Here is a 22,251-nt window from a genome sequence, read left to right as displayed (position 1 = left end):
CACTACGTAGGCAACCCCTAGCATTTATCTGAATCTGTAATGCTTTGTCCAGCATATGCCTTATGTAAACCGAATTAATAAAAAAAAAAATATTTATGAATTATTTGAGAATTATTTATTTATTATTATTTGGGAGAGAACTGTGATGTATCTGTGAATAGATTATTTCAGACACCCTTAGAATTCAGTACTGAGGTCAGGTTAAATTCAGGAACTCCCTGCATATTTTTAATGCTGACAATGTTTGCCTGGCTGTTATCAGAGTCGGTAATATCGGGTGCTCGGGGCAAAATTCATAGTTGTTGATTTAATTTTGTAGGTAACAATTTATTTATATAGATTGTTTATTTTAATGACTTAATTAAATTGAAGTGTATAGTTGAGTGCATAAGTTTGCATTACACTTGAAGAATATGCAAGATGTTTATAGTTTAAAACAATTTTGAGGGATAAAAAAAAATCTTCTCAAGACAAAATAAAAGCAGAATTTGCACAAATTATCCTGATTAAAAGTTACATCCGATTGGTTCTTAATATGGTGTATTGCTTCCTCTGTTAAATGACTATCTTTTATGATAGTTGTGCATGAGCTTTCACCTGAGCAGTGAAATTGCCCACTGTTCTTCAAAAAAGGTCCTCCAGGTACTGCATGTTCTTTGGTTTCACAGCCTCTTGCAATTTTGAGTTCTTCTCATCAGTGGCTATATGATGTTGACATCCAGTATTTGACACTTAATTCAGGTACTCAAACTCAACTATTATAAAAAGTTGCAAACATTAATTGAAGCTCAATAAGGCAGCAAAATGTATTAATAACCAAGGTGATGTAAACCAAATTGAAGAGGCATTTACATGGTATTTATAGTTACAGTTATTGACCTTTCATGACTTTGTGTCGTGACCTCAAAAAGGGCCAAAAATCTGCTTTGCAAGCCTACAAGCATGGAGTACAGCAGGGCTATGTTGGGTATATTTGGAAACGTGCAATCACAGAGTCAGGGTCTCACCCACAGCTAGTGTGATGGAGAGGAAAAGGCGCAGATGTTGCCCCTACCCTGCCTTCACAAAGGCTTTGAAATCACAATGCCATAATTTAACACAGAGCCTTGATTACTCTGCCACTGCTGGTGGCATCTGTACACCGAAACGGGGTACATTGTGCATAACCCTACTATTCTTTTGTGTCTTTGCACATGTTTGCCCATGTACATGGGCAGTGCTAGGGGTGGGCTACCGAAGCTTAAGCCCCTAATGTTTTCAGGAAAGCCTGAATGATTTTGTCATCTTGTAGTGATGTCAAAAGCAATACCAGTGCTTCAGTATCAAGTTGATATTGATATCAAATGTGTGATGTGACTTTTAACTAAATTCCAAAATTCAGTGACAACTAAACACAAACGTGTCAAACAGGGGCCTTATTTGTAGTTTTGCGATTAATTGCATTGTGATTTTCAGCGGTACCTTGATTGTCAACAGAGACGTCTCATAGCAGCCAAACTGATGAACTATGCTACAATGCTAGCGTTTGTTCTATAGGTTTACAATAATCAAGAGAAGATAATTTGCCTTGTTTTGAACACCTGTCTCCGCAAACATTTGCTAAAGTTTTGATGTAATGTAGAAACTTTGACTCATTAATGAATATTTGATAAAAGTGAATTTTTAGCATTGACCCTGTGAATCTCCCTTGGTGTTGATATGTTTGCATGACATCACACACCTGCATTTCGGCGGGATTCAAAGATTTCCACTCAAGTTTCCAAGTTGCAAGTCTGATATAACATGGCAATACATTGCACATTTCCCAGTAGAAAGTTGGACATTCTGACTCTCCCGAGTTGAATGGAATGCAGCAGGAATCATCACAGCAACAAGCTGGAACACAGCAAAATATAACTTCCTGTCTGGGGCAGAGACAGCGCTCAACACTGGAGAAGCGCACACACTAGGCGACTTCATTTCAAACAGCTAGATGGAGCGCAGCTTATTGGAACAAATAGCAGGGTCTTTAAAACTATATTGTGCATTAAAAACACGATGGTTATGGCATCTCCAGTCAAGCCAGATGTGGTTTGCAAATACAATGTTCCACCAGCCACGACAAAAAGAGATTTCTTGTCCTAAACGGTTGCAACGAGTGACAAGACTTTGTCAATTATTTGTTTTTATATTTCTGCATTGAAAAGTTGCACCAGGTTGCTTTGCCCTCTGTGACCTATCATTAGTCAAAATCCAGTTTCTCATAACATTGTTTAAAATCAAAATTATGTTTGTCAAATGATTGTGCCACGTCACGCATCGATATCACATTCAGTGTGGACAAACTAGTGGCTTGCCGCTGGAAACTTATCGCATCGCAGCTAGTTAGAACACGTGTAATTGCTTTTGCAAAGCACATTGTTAGCAAGCTAATTAAAGCCAAAATATCAATTAAAAATACATAATTGACCTCAATAAGTGACTAATCTGTTGTTGTTGACTAGTTAGTACTTATGAAGTCATCCCTAGTAGACATCTTGTGAAATCAGGGGGAATTTCTCTCATGCCACTGGTCATTCCATCTTTTTCCTCTGGTCTAGTCCGTCCTGTCTCCTAGTTAATCTCAAACGCAAGAAGGGGACATTAAATTCTTTAATACTACCCTTATACTTGCTGGATGGACCCAGTCCACCTGCCAATGAATGTTTAATGAGACAAGCGGGCATTCGTCACCACGTGCAACCCGGGTGTCATTGTGAAATGTGGCTTTGTCCTTAAGCTCAGAGTGGGCTGCCGATTTTACCAAGAGAGGAAAGAAAAAGAGGGAATGAGCATCGCTGCTTGAAAGAGATAAAGATGTTGCAAATGGTTTTGAGCGCAGTAGTGATCATCTCTTTGGCGAGCTCATAGCGAGTGTGCTGGCACTCTTTCTTTTAGGTACATATCGTCGTGGGTGGTGTTCCAGATGCTTGTGGTCACATTTAAAAATTAAGCTGATTACCAATGCCAAGTGTTCTCGCTATTTCTGCCCTCTTTTTATTCTGTTATACTCACACTCTCATACCTGAATAATACATACTTAAGAAGTGCTGAACACTTCATGCTTTCTCCCTCCTTCAGTTTGATTTTTAAAGTAGATTTTTGTTTTACTTTTTGTAATTAACTTTAGTGTGTTATTTATCTTTGCATTTAAAGGTTGGCTGTTTCTCTGCTTAATGTGGTGCTTTGGAGTCATGTTTTATTTTATTTATTTATTTTTTCTGAATATTGTAGTCTTTTTCTTTCCCCCTCCAGGCATCATTCCATTTGAATAAAATCACAATAACAAATGGATGATTTTGAGTTCTAATCACTTTTTTCTCTGTGCTACCCATTTATGATCCATTTTGCATATGATTTGTTCTCAGCTGCAGCCAGAGCAGCATATTGAAACAAAACAGATTTTTATACTTACTGTAAAAAATGGGAATGGTGTATGCATGTGTAGAAATCACCGCCATGATGGCAGGGTGTTGTGGGTGGATGCCAATGTGTTGCCATTTGGTTGGTAGGGTGTTCTATGTGGGTTCTCACTGTTCCAAGTCAAGAGCTCTGATATTCTGGTCTGATGGAGTCCCTTAAAGGCTTAAAGTGAGAGGTTGATCCCACTTGCTTGCTTTATGGTATCGTAAGGTAGGCGTGGAAGTGTTTGGGCTACTGGATGTGGCGGGGATAGATTCCTCTCTCTTTTATGCAAATAAACGCAGGTGTGGGTTTATTTATAGAGCCGTATGCAGCTATACCATGTGTGTACGAGCTGTGCTCATCCCCCATAGATTGGTATGTCAAGACGGTGTGTCATATACGAGCTGTGAATCATCCACATAATGCGTAGCTGAGATACTGTTAAAATGAACCAATCTCCCTGTTCTGAGAGTTACAGGGTTCTCGTGTATATATTTATTTGATATATTTTCTTGTAAATATTCAGTGCTGAACCCGTGAGTCTTTCATCTGTCAAACAGTTGACTGTTAGAGTGATCCAAATTAAATGATGGAAATGGCAAAATGAAGGATTCAGCTATGGATCTGTCAACACACTGGACATGGTTCATGGTGACATGTTTGAGATATATATTGTTTGTTGAGATGGATATGTTGCTGGCCAGAGGGCCAAGGGGTGGGAAAGATGTGCAGGTATATCGAGACTTCAGAAATACGCAACATCAGAAGGGTCTACTTTAAAAGCATGCTCTTAAGGCCATGTGCGTTGTGTGCATATACATGTATGTTGGTGTGTTTAAACATTTACATTTGTTTAAAGTCTTCTGTTCTGTGCACTTTGATCGGAATAGGCAGGGTCCCCATGGGCATGGAAAACCTTGAGATAGCAGGGAATTTTAAATTTGTGTTGTCCAGGCCTTGAAAAGTAATGGAAAGTAACAAAATCTTCAAAGTTATGCAGAAGTTATCAAAAAAAAATGTAAATCAATGGCTTCAAAAGGCTTAATTTTTGGCTTAATTTTGTTCCTGTTATTGTCCAGCCAAATGTGGATTCTCAATCTATTTTCTCTGAATTTGAGCATAGTTTAAACAAATCCATCTGTCACAGGACAGTTATCATTGACTAAGTAACCTGATTTCAGATATAACTAAAGTTTTACTGTGTAGTTACTGCATTTTGCCTTTTCAGTACTCCATGTCCTCCACAACTCATCCCTCATCAGAGCACGGGGAGAGCTCAAATCCATAGACATGTTCAGCTCTATTATAATTAATGCAGCTCACTGGCATAAGATAGCTATGGCCAATACACACTGCACTGAAAGCCTCACAAAATCAGGAGTGTTGTAGATTTACAGTAGGAGGTAGAGGACCCAACCCTGCGGTAATTAAAGCTAAAACCTTCGTTATATCCTCTAGTATATCAGCAGAGGGGGGTGTAATGAAGCATACAGGGAACGTAAGCAGGGCAGAATGCCTGATCCCATGCCATATGAACCACTGCAAGTCCTGTTATCTTACTCTTAGATCAAGAACACTAACAAGTCCCTCAAGTTCTAAATTTTCCATCTGTCCATCCGTCCATCCATCCCATTACTGTACCATAGTTTTACCATCCGATACCATTACTGTACCATGGTTATACCACAGTACTATTTTCTTTTACAAATGTGTTTGAATCATTTAAGTCAGCTTTGAAAAATGTCCACTTAACCCTTTATGAATTAGCACTTTTTAAAAATATTTGTATGTATGTAGGCCAGATGCCCAATAAGTGTCCTGCTGTTAATTAACAGAATTAAGTTAAACCTTTGTTTCCTAATGACATGTATAATAAACCCTTAATCGAGTGCAATAATTAATGAGCATGTGTTGTATGATGGAGACTTCTCTGCCATGTCCATGACTTTTGTATGAGTGTTTCATGGATTAATTAGGTTAAACGCACAGCCTCCATAAACCTTTATAGTGCGTACGGTAGAGTCCCTCCTTATTTATTATTTAGCGAGCTCTCGCAAGGCTGGAAGTTGGGCATGGATTACCGAAGCTGGGGAAACACACTCTCTTTGCCCTGCTTCCTGGGGAAAAAAATGCAAAACTTTTTAAATTAGTTTAATAAATCAAGCAAGTGTGTTCAGCTGTCATCTGACTCGCTACTCTACCCACAGTCAAACAGCCATGCCCCCCCCCCCCAACTTACTCAAAACTGCTGAAAATGAGCAGCTTAAGACAGGCTCATTAGTTGGCTTATTTTAAACTGCATTCCTGGAGGGATGTTTTATGTTTGTCGCACGTTACTACACACTCTCCCTCTCTCACTTCCCTCCCTCTGCCTGCTCTCCATTAGTCATGCCTGAATGTGGGGCCATTTTGTCACATTTCTGTATCCCAGCAAACCCCATTCCTCAGCGATTATACTGATTGCTCTGTTGTTGGGAGAAATGTATGAACAGCTGCAGGACTATGGCTGAAATAAATATATATATCTGTATTGGACTTTCTTATTTGAAAGGCCTTGTTTCAAAGCCATTTGATATATTAGGACATTATTGCCCCTCATTTCATTTGAGTTTGCTTTTGTAAGATATTTTAACAATAACAAAGGTCACACTTGTAGCATTATAGCGTGACCTGTACTTTTGGGGTGTATTTGAATGTCATTTCTATATTTGCAACAGACTCAAAAATAACTTCAAAAAGTAGATTCAAAGGAGCTGGTTCCTTTGAATAATTATTTTGGGAATTGAACTATACTAGAAGTGTGTATGTTTTCCGCTGTAGATTCAAAAGAGCCGATTCAAGATCACTAATCAAATGCATGGTAGAGCTGTGTCTTTTATGCTGTTGAGTCAGTTGAGGGCAGCGCTGCTGCAGAAATGCGCTGCGGGAAACTCTGTCAGAGCATTTCAGGATGGTGTTCCAGCTATTTCAGGATGGTGTTCCAGATCATACTATTGCGGTATTTTTTTAAAGAATAGAACCGGTTCTGAACAATAACTAGTTTTCGGTTCCCAACCCTAAAAATCGAACACTTTTATACATAAATAATCACTTCACAGTCATATACATCAAGCAGCCACAACATTAAAACCACCTGCCTAATACTGTGTAGGTCCCCCTCATGCCGCCAAACAACGCCAACTCACATCTCAGAATAGCATTCTGAGGCTGCCTTGATAGCTCAGCGAGATAAGATGCTGACTACCACCCCTGGTGTCGCGAGTTTGAGGCTTTTCCATATGCATTTTGGTTTTTGGCACCATTCAGAGTAAATTCTAAATACTGTTGTGTGTGAAAATCCCAAGAGATCAGCAGTTACAGAAATACTCAAACCAGCCCTTCTGGCACCAACAATCATCAATGCGATTATCTAATCAGCCAATCGTGTGGTAGCAGCGCAGTGCGTAAAATCATGCATATACAGGTCAGGAGCTTCAGTTAATGTTCACATTTTCTTGGCATTCCTGCACTCTCAAATCAAGGACCCAAAGTGGCTGAATTTGGTGGCCCAATTTTAGGACCATAACCCATTCCTGGTTGTCCCCTTCTGCCTATGGCCTTGCCATCAATTCAAGTAAGAGATGTTGACTCTTTTGTCCTCCTTGTCTGTTCAGGTACTCAACTGGAGAACCTGATGGAGAGTATGCGAGGAGAGATTGCCGCCCAACCTCCAGTAGAAGGATCTTTTGCCCCCCGCCGTGGAGATTTCTGTATTGCCAAGTTTGCTGACGGAGAATGGTAAGAGCCAATTAACAAAGAGAAAATGCAAATGTCTCCCAAGAAGGCATCTTCACTGAGTTGAGTGTCCTGATTTAAACCAGTGACCTTTTAATGTAATCATTTATTTTTAATAAATGGGGAGAAATGTTTGTTAAAGTCATTAAAGGTGGATATGATCCGATGTGCAGGTGATTTGTTGTGTTTAGAATAAGGTGACTTTGGTGACGTAATGATGGCACTACTTTCATTTTAAATCAAATTTATAAAGTATAATGTATAACCAGCTAGTGCCCCATTTCTCAGCAAACAAGCTTCACAAAGATTGTTCTAACCTCAAAGTCATTGTTCTCTATAAAGACATCTGTTGCCTAATGTTTTTTTTTTTAGTTTTGTTTGTTTATTTACATTTTATATCCAAGTAATTTTCCCTAGATTGCAGGACCTTAGACTGCTCTGAGTTATTTGTACTTTAGGGAGTCTGGAAGTTTCCATTGTCCTCTCACAGACTCTGAACAGGCTGCATCATCAATGAAGTGAGCAGGGGTTCTGTAGTGGCCTACCCAATGTCTAGGTTTGATTCGATGAGTAAGGAAACTCTTCTTTGACTTGTGTTTGAGGTCTCGCACAGAGCTTTGAACTGTTCTTTATTAATATAAGGTGCTTTCCCCTCTTGCTTTTATGAATTGAGGGTGAGAGGTTATGAGTGCAAGATTGACTCCCTTTTCTAACCCCTAACAACAGAACTGGATAGCAGCTCTTTATGCACACTCTTGTGCAAAAGTCCAGTTAAGGACAGGATACTAGTATTTGCATGGATCTTTACTGAAGTGGGAAGTTTTTAAATGGGAGGAAATTGGAGGTTACATTCACTCCTTTTCAAACAACAGTGTGCTGATGCTTTTGCCACAGATCTGGTGCTTTTCCGCTCATTTCCGCTGAAGATAAGGCCGTTCTGGGCTTGATAAATGGCTTCACACATGCCCCTTAAACTTGCTGTTCTCTAACCAAGAACCACTAACATCAGAGGTCAGGGGGTGGAGTAATGTCTACATGATGTAAAGTTTTCAAAACAACAGTTAAGTCTGTCTAGATGGATGCAAAACAACTAGATCGCTCATTTTATAATCCACAAAACTGTCACTGGAAGCACCTGATGTGGCTATCAGTTGACAGACAACTTGTTTATATTTGTCACACTGCACAACTACTCTAGGCACTTTATTCTCCCCACCTGTCTGAAATAAAATGATTTTATTTACAAGTATCGTATGTTTGAATAAATGTCAGAATTAAGATTAGGGGCCATTTTTAACTCCTGGATTCTTTTTTAAGGGGGCTTTTTTTTTTTTTTTACATTTTATGAGAGCATTTTTTCCTTTTTAAAGAAAACATTTCAAGTTTCATTTGTCAAATTCGTTAGTTTAATAAATTCATTCTTTCAAATTCTCAAGATTGATAATTTATGACCTCTAACTAAATAATCAAACTCTTATATTCGATTGAATGTATAACAGAATAGTAAGAGCTTCAGTATATTAGATGTTTCAAATAAAAACAGAAGAATTAATTACAGGGGCATTTTTTTTTGCCCCCACAGTTTGAATTTCAGGAGCTACTTAAATCACTTTAGTTCACAAAACTAGAAATAAAGGTGGCGATGTTGCATGTAAGCCATCGTTCACCCCAAGTAATTGGAAAAGTGGGCTGGTTTCATCCGAGTGGGATGTAGAGAAAATGACTTGTTAGCAAAGTGAACTTCCTAAGGAAAAAAAAAAAGCATTAACTTGCAGTAGGGGCATTGAATTTTATAAGAGACAGAAAAGCTTGCAAAGAGTTGAAGAGTAGATGTTAAAATGTGTTTTTTAGAACAGAAAGGTTACATTTACACAAAAAGACCAGTAGATGCTTGAACAATGAGCTCTGGCACCATTTTGGGATGGTACGGATGGTCAATATGGTTGATAGGCCAGTGTTGAGCAAACACTATTTTTCTGCTTAGAAGTTCCATTTCAAGTTGTCCAGTGTTTGTGGATGAAGTCCAAAACGTTTATCTCATTTGTTCAGTGTATGAAGTGATACACTTTATTCTCTCTTTCTCCATAGGTACAGAGCTCGTGTCGAGAAGGTTGAATCCCAAGCAAAGGTTCACGTGTTCTACATCGACTATGGAAACGTGAGTATCTCCGCAGTGTGTGTCTGTTTGGGTGGAAGTTCATTTAAAATGTTGATGTAAGCTCAGCGTCTTCTGAATGAGTTCAACTGTATTGTGTGTCTGGGCGGAGCGTTTCTCTTCAGAAAGGAGCTGACTGATGTATGTTCTGGATTCAGGGCTGGGTTTGCATTGGCTTCTATTTAAACAACATGTGCTTTCAGAAGCCAGCACCGAATCTGTCAGTCAAAGCTGTGCACACGCTTTGCTTATATGGAAAACGCTGCTCTGCAGCAACATCACACCTGCCTCGGTTAGATCAAAACATGTATAGAGAGCAGTGCCACAAATCTGTTGTTTTTGCAAGGAAAATGATGGTAGTGTGTTTTAAAGGGGCTTGAATGGTTCAGTACCCAGCATGCTTTGCTGTATTTGTGCCTGGGGTAGAAGGCTTCTGGCCTCTTTCACTCTCTCTGTCTCCTTTTTATTTTCTTTATCCATGTCGTCTTCTCTCCACATATCTTTATCCTTAATGCGACTAGAGGCTTGTGCTGAATCTGATATCACTGTTTTTCAACATTTCCTTCCAGGCAGATACAGATTTGCTGTATTATGTCTTGGGGGCTGGGTCTTTTTTTTCTTTTAATGTCCCATCAAAAGAATATGGCTTAAATCCTTTTTGCTTTTTGGGGGGTTGTATAAATGTAATGATTTTGATTTTGAATAACTTCTTGGCAATAAAGTAGTGGATCTTCAATGCTGCCCCTTTTTTAATAGCTTCTGTTTAATGTAAAGTGGCTCCAAGTATTTGGACACTTTAGTAATACTTAAAATTTCATGAATGTCATTGAAATAGATTTAGAAATAATAAAATGTAAGCCTTAAGTATATGCTTGACATTTTCCTCAAAACTAACTGCACTTTTCTTAAACATTTATGTAACTAGGGATGTGCTAGTTACATCCCTAGTTACATAAATGTAACTATATTGCAATTTTTTTCTCACAATATTGCATTGATATTTAAGATCATGTTATTGATATTGTGATGCATATGCAATTGTGGTATTTGTGGGTCCAGATCTTTTAAGTTATTCAAAATACATGAAAAATGCAGTCCACACATAACAGTTAATTGAATACACCTTTACTACAATGGACATGCTTTAAATTTCTGTGTTCAAAGTTTTTGATTCTTTGGGGCTTAAAGTCAAAAATGTCTAAGTGGTGTAACTGTCCGGAGACAAAACAAATACAATTGAAGTCAGAGGTTTACATACACTTAGGTTGAAGTCATTAAAACACATTTTTTTAACCACTCCACAGACTTCATATTAGCAAACTATAGTTTTGGCAAGTCGTTTAGGACATCTACTTGTGCCTGACACAACACATTTTTCCAACAATTGTTTACAGACAGATGTTTTACTTTTTATTGACTATATCACAATTCCAGTGAGTCAGAAGTTTATGAATGTAGTTTAGTGCGAAAAGTGCAAATCAGTCCAAGAACAACAGCAAAGGGAGTTGTGAAGATCCTGGAGGAAACGGGTTGACGAGTATCTATATCCACAGTAAAACGAGTCCTATATCGACATAACCTAAAAGGCTGCTCAGCAAGGAAGAAGCCACTTCTCCAAAACCACCATAAAAAAACCCAGATTACAGTTCGCAAGTGCATATGGGGACAAATAACTTTGAGAAATGTCCTCTACTCTGATAAAACAAAAATTGAACTGTTTGGCCATAATGACCATCGTTACGTTTGGAGGAAAAAGGGTGAGGCTTGCAAGCCGAAGAACACCATCCCAACCGTGAAGCATGGGGGGTTCAGCATCATGTTGTGGGGGTGCTTTGCTGCAGGAGGGACTGGTGCACTTCACAAAAGAGATGGTATCATGAAGTAAATTTATGTGGATATATTGAAGCAACTTCTCAAGACATCAGCCAGGAAGTTAAAGCTCGGTCACAAATGGGTCTTCCAAACGGACAGTGACCCCAAGCATACCTCCAAATGTGTGGCAAAATGGCTTAAGGACAACAAAGTCAAGGTATTGAAGTGACTATCACAAAGCCCTGACCTCAGTCGGATTTGTGGGAAGAACTGAAAAAGCATGTGTGAGCAAGGAGTCCTACAAACCTGACTCCGTTGCACCAGTTCTGTCTGTTTCATTTCATTCCAGAAACATATTGTGAGAAGCTTGTGGAAGCTACCCAAAATGTCTGACCAAAGTTAAAGGCAGTGCTATCAAATACTAACAAAATGTATGTAAACTTCTGACCCACTGGGAATGTGATGAAAGGAAAGCTGAAATAAATAATTCTCTCCACTATTATTCTGATACTTCACATTCTTAAAATAAAATGGTGATCCTAAATTACCTAAGACAGGGAATGTTTTCTATGATTAAATGTGAGGAATTGTGAAAAACTGAGTTTAATTGTATTTGGCTAAGGTGTATGTAAACTGACTTCCACAAAGTAATAATCTACAAATATTATACTAATTTACATTTACATTTATGCATTTGGCAGAAAGCTGAAAATCTTTAAAGTTTTTTGAAAAAAGAAAAGAGAAAAAGCAGTGAAACTATTTTGTTTTAAATTATTAAGGCTTGAAAACCTTTTGCCAACCTCGTCAAAATCAGGTGGTGTAACTAACATGCTTGTAGCCATTTTTTCGCATTTGTGTATTTACGACTAATATATTCTGTGTATATTTATGTATATGTATGTATGTAGCTGTATACATGTATACACAGTATATACACACCTACTGTATATTCAAAAATCATAAATTTGTATTTTCCTTTTACGTGGTTCACTTTTTGTAAAATGTATGAAACCTGTACACAAAGATTTCTATGGACTTGACATGTTTTAAATTAGTATTTAAAAGATTTCTCATTTTTATCAACTCAGACGAGCTTATTTGTCAATGACACTTATGTCACAGTGGTTATCGTATCATGAGGTTGGCAATACCATGTCCTACTTTTTACTGTTTTTAAGGTGATTTTTGTGGACAGAGTCAGTTTCCCTCAAGTTCACACAGATTTCCTAGCAGTGTAACCACAGATTTCGTTTATTGCATTAACTGTGGACATGTTCCGCCAACATCTGACAACCCGAAAGTCCCTTAATAGTTTGTATTAAGTGCATATCATTTTATAAATTGAAACCTAACAAACATTGTTTTGGTGGAATTCTCATCTTTTTTCCCCTTTTGCGGTTTCCTCCCAGTCTCTATCTCTCTTCTCATTCTTTTTGCTGAAAAGAGCCTTTGCTGTGGCCCAGTGCTCACCAGCCTCTTTATCCTGCTGTGTTCACATGTTCTGCACTGGTTCTTATAAAGACACATGACCACAGTCCTCAACTGTGGCCCAGTAGAGAGATTGTGTTTCTCTTTTTTATACTGTGTTGCTGGCTTTGAGTGTGGCATGTGGAGGAGTGAAGCGTTATCCTTGACTTTGCTTTTATCTGCCGTGCAGTGCTCACACCTCCTCCGTTAATGAGGACGTTGTACAGGCAATCGGTGTATGAAAGCGGTATGAAGTCTTTTCTATAGCACAACAAAGTAATGAATTCTCTGTGTTGCTTCCTGTCATTTCAGAGAGAGATATTATCCTCTACACGGCTTGCAACTCTCCCTCCGGCCTTCAGCACACGTATACTTCCTCCACAGGCTACAGAGTACGCGTTTGCCTACATTCAAGTCCCACAGGATGTAAGTTCTCGCACAACACGCCCATACACACTCTTGTGATACATCACAAGCCATGGCCTTTAAACGGGTCGTGTAAGACACTTAGTGCATGTGCACACAGGTTAGAGTCACATCCAGGGTATCCAGAACATGAATAATACATCACAACATGCTTGTAGTTCGTTGGTATAGCTGGTTTGTGTTTTGCTATGTATGGAATAGCTACCCAGATGACCAAATAAAATTCCCAAGTGTGCAGTCTGCAACCAGATCACACTTTACCCATTCTTTCATTGGAATGCTTAAAGGAATTTTTTTGCTTAATGTTTTTGAAGAATGTATGAGGAGTTTTTGTCCTTACAATCCAAGTCAATAGGGTCCAAAACTTTCAAGCTCAAAAATGGACATAAAGGCAACATTAAATAATCCATAAGACTCGAGTGGTTTAATCCAATCCATACGATTGCTTTGGGTGAGAAACAGATCAGAATTTAAGGCTTTATTCACTATAAATCTTGACATGCAGCCCAATTGGAACACAGTGCAGTCTTAAATACAATGATTTATTGATGCTGCACGTGGTTGCCAGGTATATTTTAGTAATTTATCCATCTTGTAACCGACCGATTATTGTACTGTAATCACTGAGACGTTGCATTTTTATTTTCTTGTGTTTATCATCAACATTTTAGCGACTGTGGGTTTTAAACTGATCAAAACGGCAAAACTGTAAATGCTGTCCCTGGTTTGTGTACAGCGCTATGTGCATACGTGTGAAAGAGCTTCTCTCATGAACGCACCAATGAGACTGCAGATATCAAGATTTATAGTGACTGAGGACTTAAATTTTGGTCTGTTTCTCACCCAAAGCAGTAGTATTGCTTCACATGATAACATGATTAAACAATAGAATCGGATGGATTTACTTTTATGCTGCATTCATGTCCTTTTTGGAGCTTGAAAGTTTTGGACCCCCATTGACTTGCATCATATGGACTAAAACACCTCAAACATTCTTCAAAATATCTTCGTGTTAGTCCTACAAGTTTGAGATGTGAGTAAATTAGTAAATGTGAGTTAAAGTCTGAGTAAATGAGAATTGTCATTTTTGGATGAACTACCTTTTCAAAGTCAAGACATTTATACACTAAATTTAGATTAAAAATGCAAAATAATCATATTGGTAGTAAAATAACATTATTTCTGTAATAACAGTGTCTCAACAATGCTGCATATTGTTGACATATGCATAATATATTGTTTTACATACTGTTACAAAAATATATTTATTTATAATTTTATTTACAAATTTTACCTTTGCATGACATACACTATTTCACATACTATTTTACTAAATGTATCATTTTCAATGTACAGTATACTGTGCAGTAAGCAGTATGTTAGTGTTCCATTCCCAGCTTAGCCTTTTTGTCAGTTTTGTGGTGTTGAAGTGAATTTGAAAATGTACTCCAGAGAAAGTTTGAAATGAGGGCTGTCTACAGAGGTTGTGTGTTTGTGTGTAGGTGTGTGTGTGTAGGTGTAGCTACATGCCACTTGCCCTGTTAATACTGCTGTTGTTTTGTTATGCTGTCCATCTTTGAGGTAGATGCATTGTTCTCTCTGTCTATCTTTCTTTCTGGATGGCTTCTGTATCTCGTACCCCCACCATAACTCCCCCCAAGGGGAACATGCTCTGAGGTTGCCATGGAGACTGAGCCGCGTGTGTGTGTGTGTGTGTGTGTGTGTGTGTGTGTGTGTGTGTGTGTGTGTGTGTGTGTGTGTGAGAGAGAGAGAGAGAGAGAAGCATCAGATCAGCATCTCTCACCTTGTGCATTGAACATTTGTGAAACATTGTGTTGGTGTTTAGGTACTTTTGTTATTTTTTGTTTTCTTTATCATTATCTGTGTGTGTGCTTTATTGTGATGAATGAGCAGTTCTGTAGCTGAAGAGATGACTTAGTGGCGTCAGTTTGAATGATTGACTCCGATTGGCTCAGGGCACACATTGAGGACCTTGGAATGTCTATCAATAGTTTGTTTTGTGTGTAATTCTAAGTGTGTGTGTGTTTGAGTCACACAAATTCAAAGAGGTTTTAGAAACTGGAATCTCAGCCACTGCAGTGCTTAAACATATTAACTATTTGTTTTAATGAATGGATACATAGATATGTGACATGCACTAACCCATATGATTCCCCGCCTGCAGGAGGATGCACGGGTCGATGCCGTGGACAGTTTGGTCAGGGACATTCAGAACACACAGTGTCTGCTGAATGTGGAGTACAGTGGAGCCGTCTGTCCGCATGTCACGCTGCAGTTCGCTGACTCAAAGGATGACGCGGGTCTAGGTTTGGTGAAAGAGGGGCTTGTAATGGTAGATGTACGGAAAGAGAAACATCTCCAGAAAATGGTGAGTGAGACCAAACTGTAACGCTCTACAAACACATCAGTATAAACACGTGATCATATATCAGTAAATGTGCAGAGTGTAAGGGGTGTTCACACAAGATATGTGCTTGCTTTCAAAAACATTGTACAGAGCACAATGGAATGGAAGAGAATGCAGACATATAGACACACATTATAGACCCTTTTTTCACATTTTAGCAAATTAGCTGTTTTTTTGTTTTTTTGGTCTGTTATGTAGGCTAGCTGGAATCCTAGACAAATATGAGTCACAGGGTTTCTCACATTAGTTCTATCTGGGACGTGTTATAATCTATATGCCCTGCAATGCACCTCGCTGTTTCACCAGCAGTTCAACACTGATCACACAGCAGGGACCCTGACGGCTGCCATTTTATACAATTACGAGGCACTGGCCATTCGTTCATCCCTTGTTAAGTCTTCACTCTACTATTATGTAATGCTTGTGCAATATCTTGAACATATTTAAAATATTGTACCTTTGGTTGTGACCATTGTTTGTGTATGCAAACACACTAGCATTCAGGGGACCTGAGGACCTGAGAGGACTTATTCAATGGCATCCTGTCAGTGGTCAGTTTATGAATTTTCTCACAAGCTGTAACTTTCAAATCCATTTAATAGTTGTTAATTCATAAGCAGTTGGAAGCAAGACTCTTGATCCCTTATAAGCGCTTCCATTTTTGGGGGGTTCAAGAGAGATTTTAACACTTGGAGTTTGAGTAATCCTAAGAATCACAACCAGCAGTTTATATTAGCCATCTAGAACTGTCTTTCCATAAGTAGTGTTTAACAATAAGCATGCATGGGTGTTTAGCGATGTTTAGCTATTATCACCTGATATAACACCCCTCATTTCCGTGACCTCTGATCCACTATTCAGGCCATTGACCTGTAGCCCTGACCTCTAAAGTGGATGTTGGTTTTATTCATAAATCTTGTGAATCTACACAAGTTAGTTTTTCTGAGTCTGCTTGTCTCAGAAACAGTTTGTAGATTGTGTTGATCCTACCTGCCTCTTACCTGTGCTCTCAGGCAAGCTGGCATTAGATGCCTGTCTCTGATGAGCTCTGGCACTTCAGTTTGTGATGGCGACATGCCACTCGTCTTTTTTTATACGCATTTCTCTTGTCTCACTTTCTCCATTCATTATCTTTCCCACTCACGCATTCTCTCGTTCTCCTCTCCTTCCCCTTCCCATCTTTTTTTAGCTGCTGGTTTGGCCTCCGGTGCAGCGTACTGTGTGCAGGAGGACATAGTTTGGAAATTTGCATGTATTTGTTGGTGAAAGCAGTGTGATAAATCATAATCTGTAGAATTAAAGGCAAAGCAGTGGGTCAGACCTTTCATTCCTTCCTAAATGAGCTATGATTAAAAAAAGCTGTTAATACACCCTGATTATTTACACTGCCTTCATGATACACAGTACCACCCTACCCGTAACCCCTACCTTCCTCCGTCTCTTTCTTTGATATTTTCTTTATTTTAAACATATGAAGCTCTATGATGTGCCAAGCCATGAAATCTCTTTTTGTGTACGTCCTCTTGGCTTCTGAAGGATGTCTACCATGCTTGACACCTGACTTCCCAGTCACTTTCACTGTGGTCTAGTATAAAACGAGTCCTTGAATATCCATTCTAATGAGAGAAGGAAGGAATCTTTGAAGTAAAAGTCGGAGTGAAATACGGGAATGTCTGCCTGAAAGGAATAGAATAAGCGAGAGTGACAGATAAGGCCTTCAGGTTCTTTTTCTCTCCACCTGTGCGGGGTAACGCAGGCCTTCCGATAAGTGTATGAGCTCCATCTGTCCTCAGGATCAATGGCTGTGTGTTAGTTACAAATCAATGTGTCATTTCCCTCCCGGTGTTTGACAAACACTGCTCTTTCTGTCTATTTTTGTCAATTCTTGTCCAGAATATCTCTTTCTTTGGTTTTCTCTTGTCCTGGGGTGCTGAATGAGATGTCGGTACTTTATCAGAAGCCAGAGGATTGAAAGTAGGGTTTCTATTGGGCAGTTTATAACAAACCAAAAAGTTACTTAAATGAAGCTGCTCTGAGGTCAGTACATTTATGCTGCATCTGCAGGTATTACTGAAAGAACTTCAGTCTTGTCTGAGACGCCTCCCCTGATGTGATTATGGCTTTATTTCAGAACCATCATAGATATGCTCTTGACGTGAAGGCTCTTCTGACACTGAAATGCACACTTAAAGACTAATTTTCAGTAATTATTTTTAAAATAGACAACATGGTTGTTGTTTTTTCCGGTTTTTAACCGTAGCTTCCAAATTCTTACGGTTTAATAACCGTGACCATTTTAATCGCGGTTAATTGTGAAATCAGGTAATTGCAACATTCCTAGTTTATGTATAATATTCTTCTCTTTGAGATACTCATTAAGACTTGGAAGGTGGTCTGATGACAGCAAATGTTGTACAAACCGGTGGTTCGCTTGATGAATCTAGAGCACTGTTAATACCCTTTCTCACTCATATTGGGATATTGAGCTGTGCAGTCCATATAATCATACTCGGGGGATGTGTAGTGTTTTTATTATGGTTGTTCTGTGGCCAGGAGATGAGCTTGTCTCATGGGAGCAGTAGTTTTAAGCACCACATATTGCAGTTTCTTTTCAACCTATTGTACTACTTGAAAAGTCATTGTTTTGTTCTCCTTTAAGCGAATCAGACTGCCATTACCTTAGTGGTATAATTGTACAATTGTATGCAATTGAAGAGAAATATATATATATATATATATATATATATATATATATATATATATATATATATATATATATATATATATATATATATATACACTCACCTAAAGGAGTATTAGGAACACCTGTTCAATTTCTCATTAATGCAATTATCTAATCAACCAATCACATGGCAGTTGCTTCAATGCATTTAGGGGTGTGGTCCTGGTCAAGACAATCTCCTGAACTCCAAACTGAATGTCAGAATGTGAAAGAAAAGTGATTTAAGCAATTTTGAGCGTGGCATGGTTGTTGGTGCCAGACGGGCCGGTCTGAGTATTTCACAATCTGCTCAGTTACTGGGATTTTCACGCACAACCATTTCTAGGGTTTACAAAGAATGGTGTGAAAAGGGAAAAACATCCAGTATGCGGCAGTCCTGTGGGCGAAAATGCCTTGTTGATGCTAGAGGTCAGAGGAGAATGGGCTGACTGATTCAAGCTGATAGAAGAGCAACTTTGCCTGAAATAACCACTCGTTACAACCGAGGTATGCAGCAAAGCATTTGTGAAGCCACAACACGCACATCCTTGAGGCGGATGGGCTACAACAGCAGAAGACCCCACCGGGTACCACTCATCTCCACTACAAATAGGAAAAAGAGGCTACAATTTGCAAGAGCTCACCAAAATTGGACAGTTGAAGACTGGAAAAATGTTGCCTGGTCTGATGAGTCTTGATTTGTTGAGACATTCAGATGGTAGAGTCAGAATTTGGCGTAAACAGAATGAGAACATGGATCCATCATGCCTTGTTACCACTGTGCAGGCTGGTGGTGGTGGTGTAATGGTGTGGGGGATGTTTTCTTGGCACACTTTAGGCCCCTTAGTGCCAATTGGGCATCGTTTAAATGCCACGGCCTACTTGAGCATTGTTTCTGACCATGTCCATCCCTTTATGGCCACCATGTACCCATCCTCTGATGGCTACTTCCAGCAGGATAATGCACCATGTCACAAAGCTCGAATCATTTCAAATTGGTTTCTTGAACATGACAATGAGTTCACTGTACTAAAATGGCCCCCACATTCACCAGATCTCAACCCAATAGAGCATCTTTGGGATGTGGTGGAACGGGAGCTTCGTGCCCTGGATGTGCATCCCACAAATCTCCATCAACTGCAAGATGCTATCCTATCAATATGGGCCAACATTTCTAAAGAATGCTTTCAGCACCTTGTTGAATCAATGCCACGTAGAATTAAGGCAGTTCTGAAGGCGAAAGGGGGTCAAACACAGTATTAGTATGGTGTTCCTAATAATCCTTTAGGTGAGTGTATATATACATACATGTGCAGTTTTTAACATACTGTTTCACATGCATTCAAGCTTTCAAACAGTAGTAGGCTTTAGAGCCGGGTATTATTGTTACAGATCTCCCTATTCGATTTAGATCCAATTCATAAACTCTTGATTTTGATTTGGGTATATATCAGTTATCATATCCATTTTGCTTGCATATGAAAAAAATTATCTCCCAGCTGATGCCATTATTTGTACAGAGGACCTACTAACTTGGTGCATTATGAAAAATATTAATTTTACAAAGCTATATTTTACCCAACCCTAATATACTACATTGTTACATGACCTCTGGTTGTATACTGCTCATTTTGGCTTATACATAAACTTTGTATACTGTGCAATGTATACATACCGCATACAGAAACAGTAGAAGTGGTCAGTAGTTTGGGAGTTGTTAACACTCCTTGCTGGCACTCAAGTGTTTGTTTCAACACAAATAAATCACTTGTTGGGTGGCTGACAGACACTTATTGGACATCCCATGTCCAATCATATCATGCCTTGCTTCTGAGAGTTCCATTGCCAATTCAACTTTAATTGTTTGTACTGAGCTTAAAATGGGAATTTTCTGCTCTTTTGTATTAAAGGTACCCCCCAACACAAATAGCCCGGGACACATGCTGAAAGACACGCATCACTACCTAAAAACCCTATTTCATTCCCATACCCTGTGGATTCAGCACAGTGTTGATATGGGACAGAGAACCCTTTTCACCTCCAGCATCTCTGTTTAATCTTTACTCTGAGATGATCAAAGTCCAAAGTGTTCTCTTCTATTGGTGTGTGGCCGTGTCTGTGTAAGCTTTGATTTCCGGGCCCATCCGTATTACTCTGTATTATAGAGGGTTTTTAAAAACACCACCATGCTGATCATTGTCCATCAGTTCTTGCTGAGAGACAGAAAAAATAGATCTGATACAGTCTTCAAATTGCTAAAACTCAACCACCTGAACCTACCAGAGAGAGGACTAAGAATAGAGGATAAATAAATGGCTCAGAACCGTGTGTGTGTTTTTTGAGCTAAATGGAGTAGAAGTGTCTGTTTTTTGGGAATTCGCCTTCTTTGTATCATTTTAACACTCAATAGTAATGATGATGATTAGGCTAGGCATCCCTAACTACCTCAAGAATTGATGTCATAGTACATAAGATTGAATTCAGTACATTGCAAACATTATATCAAATCATAACTGGGTTGCGATTGAAAATGTGCCAAATGTTGCGTGAGACCCAGCCTGCCCCTGCGTGGGGATATACTGCATATAGGGGAGTCTGGGGCTAGTTGTCACATGGGGAATTAGTCACAAGGTCTACTGCAAATGTGTGTTTTCTCTAGCAGAGGCTTTTTATTTGGGGTTGAAACACCTAGTTTAAAAGCCTCTTAAATTACAAATATTTTTGTGAATTATACTGCCCTAGATGCATTTTTACCATACAATTTTTGTTATAGCTGTTGGCAAGCGAACATAATTATACTACACTAACATTCATTAAAGGGATAGTTCACCCAAAAATGAAAATTCTCTCATCATGTGTATGACTTCCTTTCTTCTGCAGAACACAAATTACGATTTGTAGAAGAATATTTCAGCTCTGTAGGTCCTCACAATGCAAGTGAATGGGTGCCAACATTTTCAAGCTCCAAAATGCACAAACACAGCATAAAAGTAATCCATAAGTCTCAAATGGTTAAATCCATATCTTCTGAAGTGATATGATAGGTGTGGTTGAGAGTTAAATATTTGAGTCGTCCTCTTGTTTTTGGTGATTTGCATATTGCCATTGGCTGTGGCTCAGTTGGTAGAGCCGGTCGGCCACTAATCGCAGGGTTGGTGGTTTGAATCCCGGCCCACACGACTTCACATGCCGAAGTGTCCTTGGGCAAGACACTGAACCCCAAGATGCTCCCAGGTGTATGAATGTGTGTGTGAATGGGTGAATGAGTCACAGTGTGAAGCACTTTGAATACCATTAAGGTTAAAAAGGCGCTATAGAAGTGCAGACCATTTACCATATCACTTCAGTGGCTTCAGTGGCTAAAGTGATATCTTCTGGAGTCTTATAGATTACTTTTATACTGACTTTGTGCATTTTGGAGCTTGAAAAATATTGGCACTCATTCACTTGCATTGTATGGACCTACAGAGCAGAGATATTCTAATAAAACTATTAATTTGTGTTCTGCAGAAGAAAGTCATATACATATGAGATGGCATAAGGGGTAAAATATGAGAGAATTTTCATTTTTGGGTGAACTATCCATTTAAGGTAAGGGTCAACTATATTATGAAGGCAGATTTTAACAGAAATATTTCAATTTGTTTGGACAAGGTATTTTTCATCAGGTCGGTGCATGTTGTCTTTTTTTTCACAGCTTGTCACATGTTTTTAATGTCATAAATGTATACAATATATTGAAATATTTGTTAGCCTGGAGTTAATTTTCTGGGCATAACATTTCATACAGTGAGTTATATATTCATGACGAATACTTTATATATTCAAATAATTGTCACTGTGGGTGTATAAACTCACAGCTAGATAATAATATATCTAATGTTAGATAACAGAATTTTCCCCTGCACATTTTATTGATTTTTATATTTGGGTCATTTTTATCACTGTGACATTTTTGCCTCAAGCTTTGGTTCATTTCTGATCCTGGTGTCTATGAAATATCATAAGAAAAAGAATGACCATATATCAGTATATGATTGTAAT

At 38.7% G+C, this 22,251-nt stretch overlaps 1 protein-coding gene across 1 annotated transcript in view; it reads left to right on the top strand.

The window, feature by feature from the left end:
* Positions 1-22,251, top strand: part of snd1 (staphylococcal nuclease and tudor domain containing 1) — a 220,790-nt gene that overhangs the window by 194,270 nt on the left and 4,269 nt on the right. Inside the window, exons 20-23 of the mRNA XM_052120467.1 lie at positions 7,077-7,200; positions 9,286-9,355; positions 12,944-13,057; positions 15,243-15,446. Of these exons, the coding sequence (XP_051976427.1) occupies positions 7,077-7,200; positions 9,286-9,355; positions 12,944-13,057; positions 15,243-15,446 (512 nt within the window). The remainder of the gene's footprint in view (positions 1-7,076; positions 7,201-9,285; positions 9,356-12,943; positions 13,058-15,242; positions 15,447-22,251) is intronic.

Source organism: Xyrauchen texanus, chromosome 47, assembly GCF_025860055.1.
Source record: "Xyrauchen texanus isolate HMW12.3.18 chromosome 47, RBS_HiC_50CHRs, whole genome shotgun sequence".
Taxonomy (NCBI): Eukaryota; Metazoa; Chordata; class Actinopteri; order Cypriniformes; family Catostomidae; genus Xyrauchen; species Xyrauchen texanus.
Note: the sequence above shows the minus strand (reverse complement) of the source record. Positions and strands in the feature narration are given on the sequence as shown.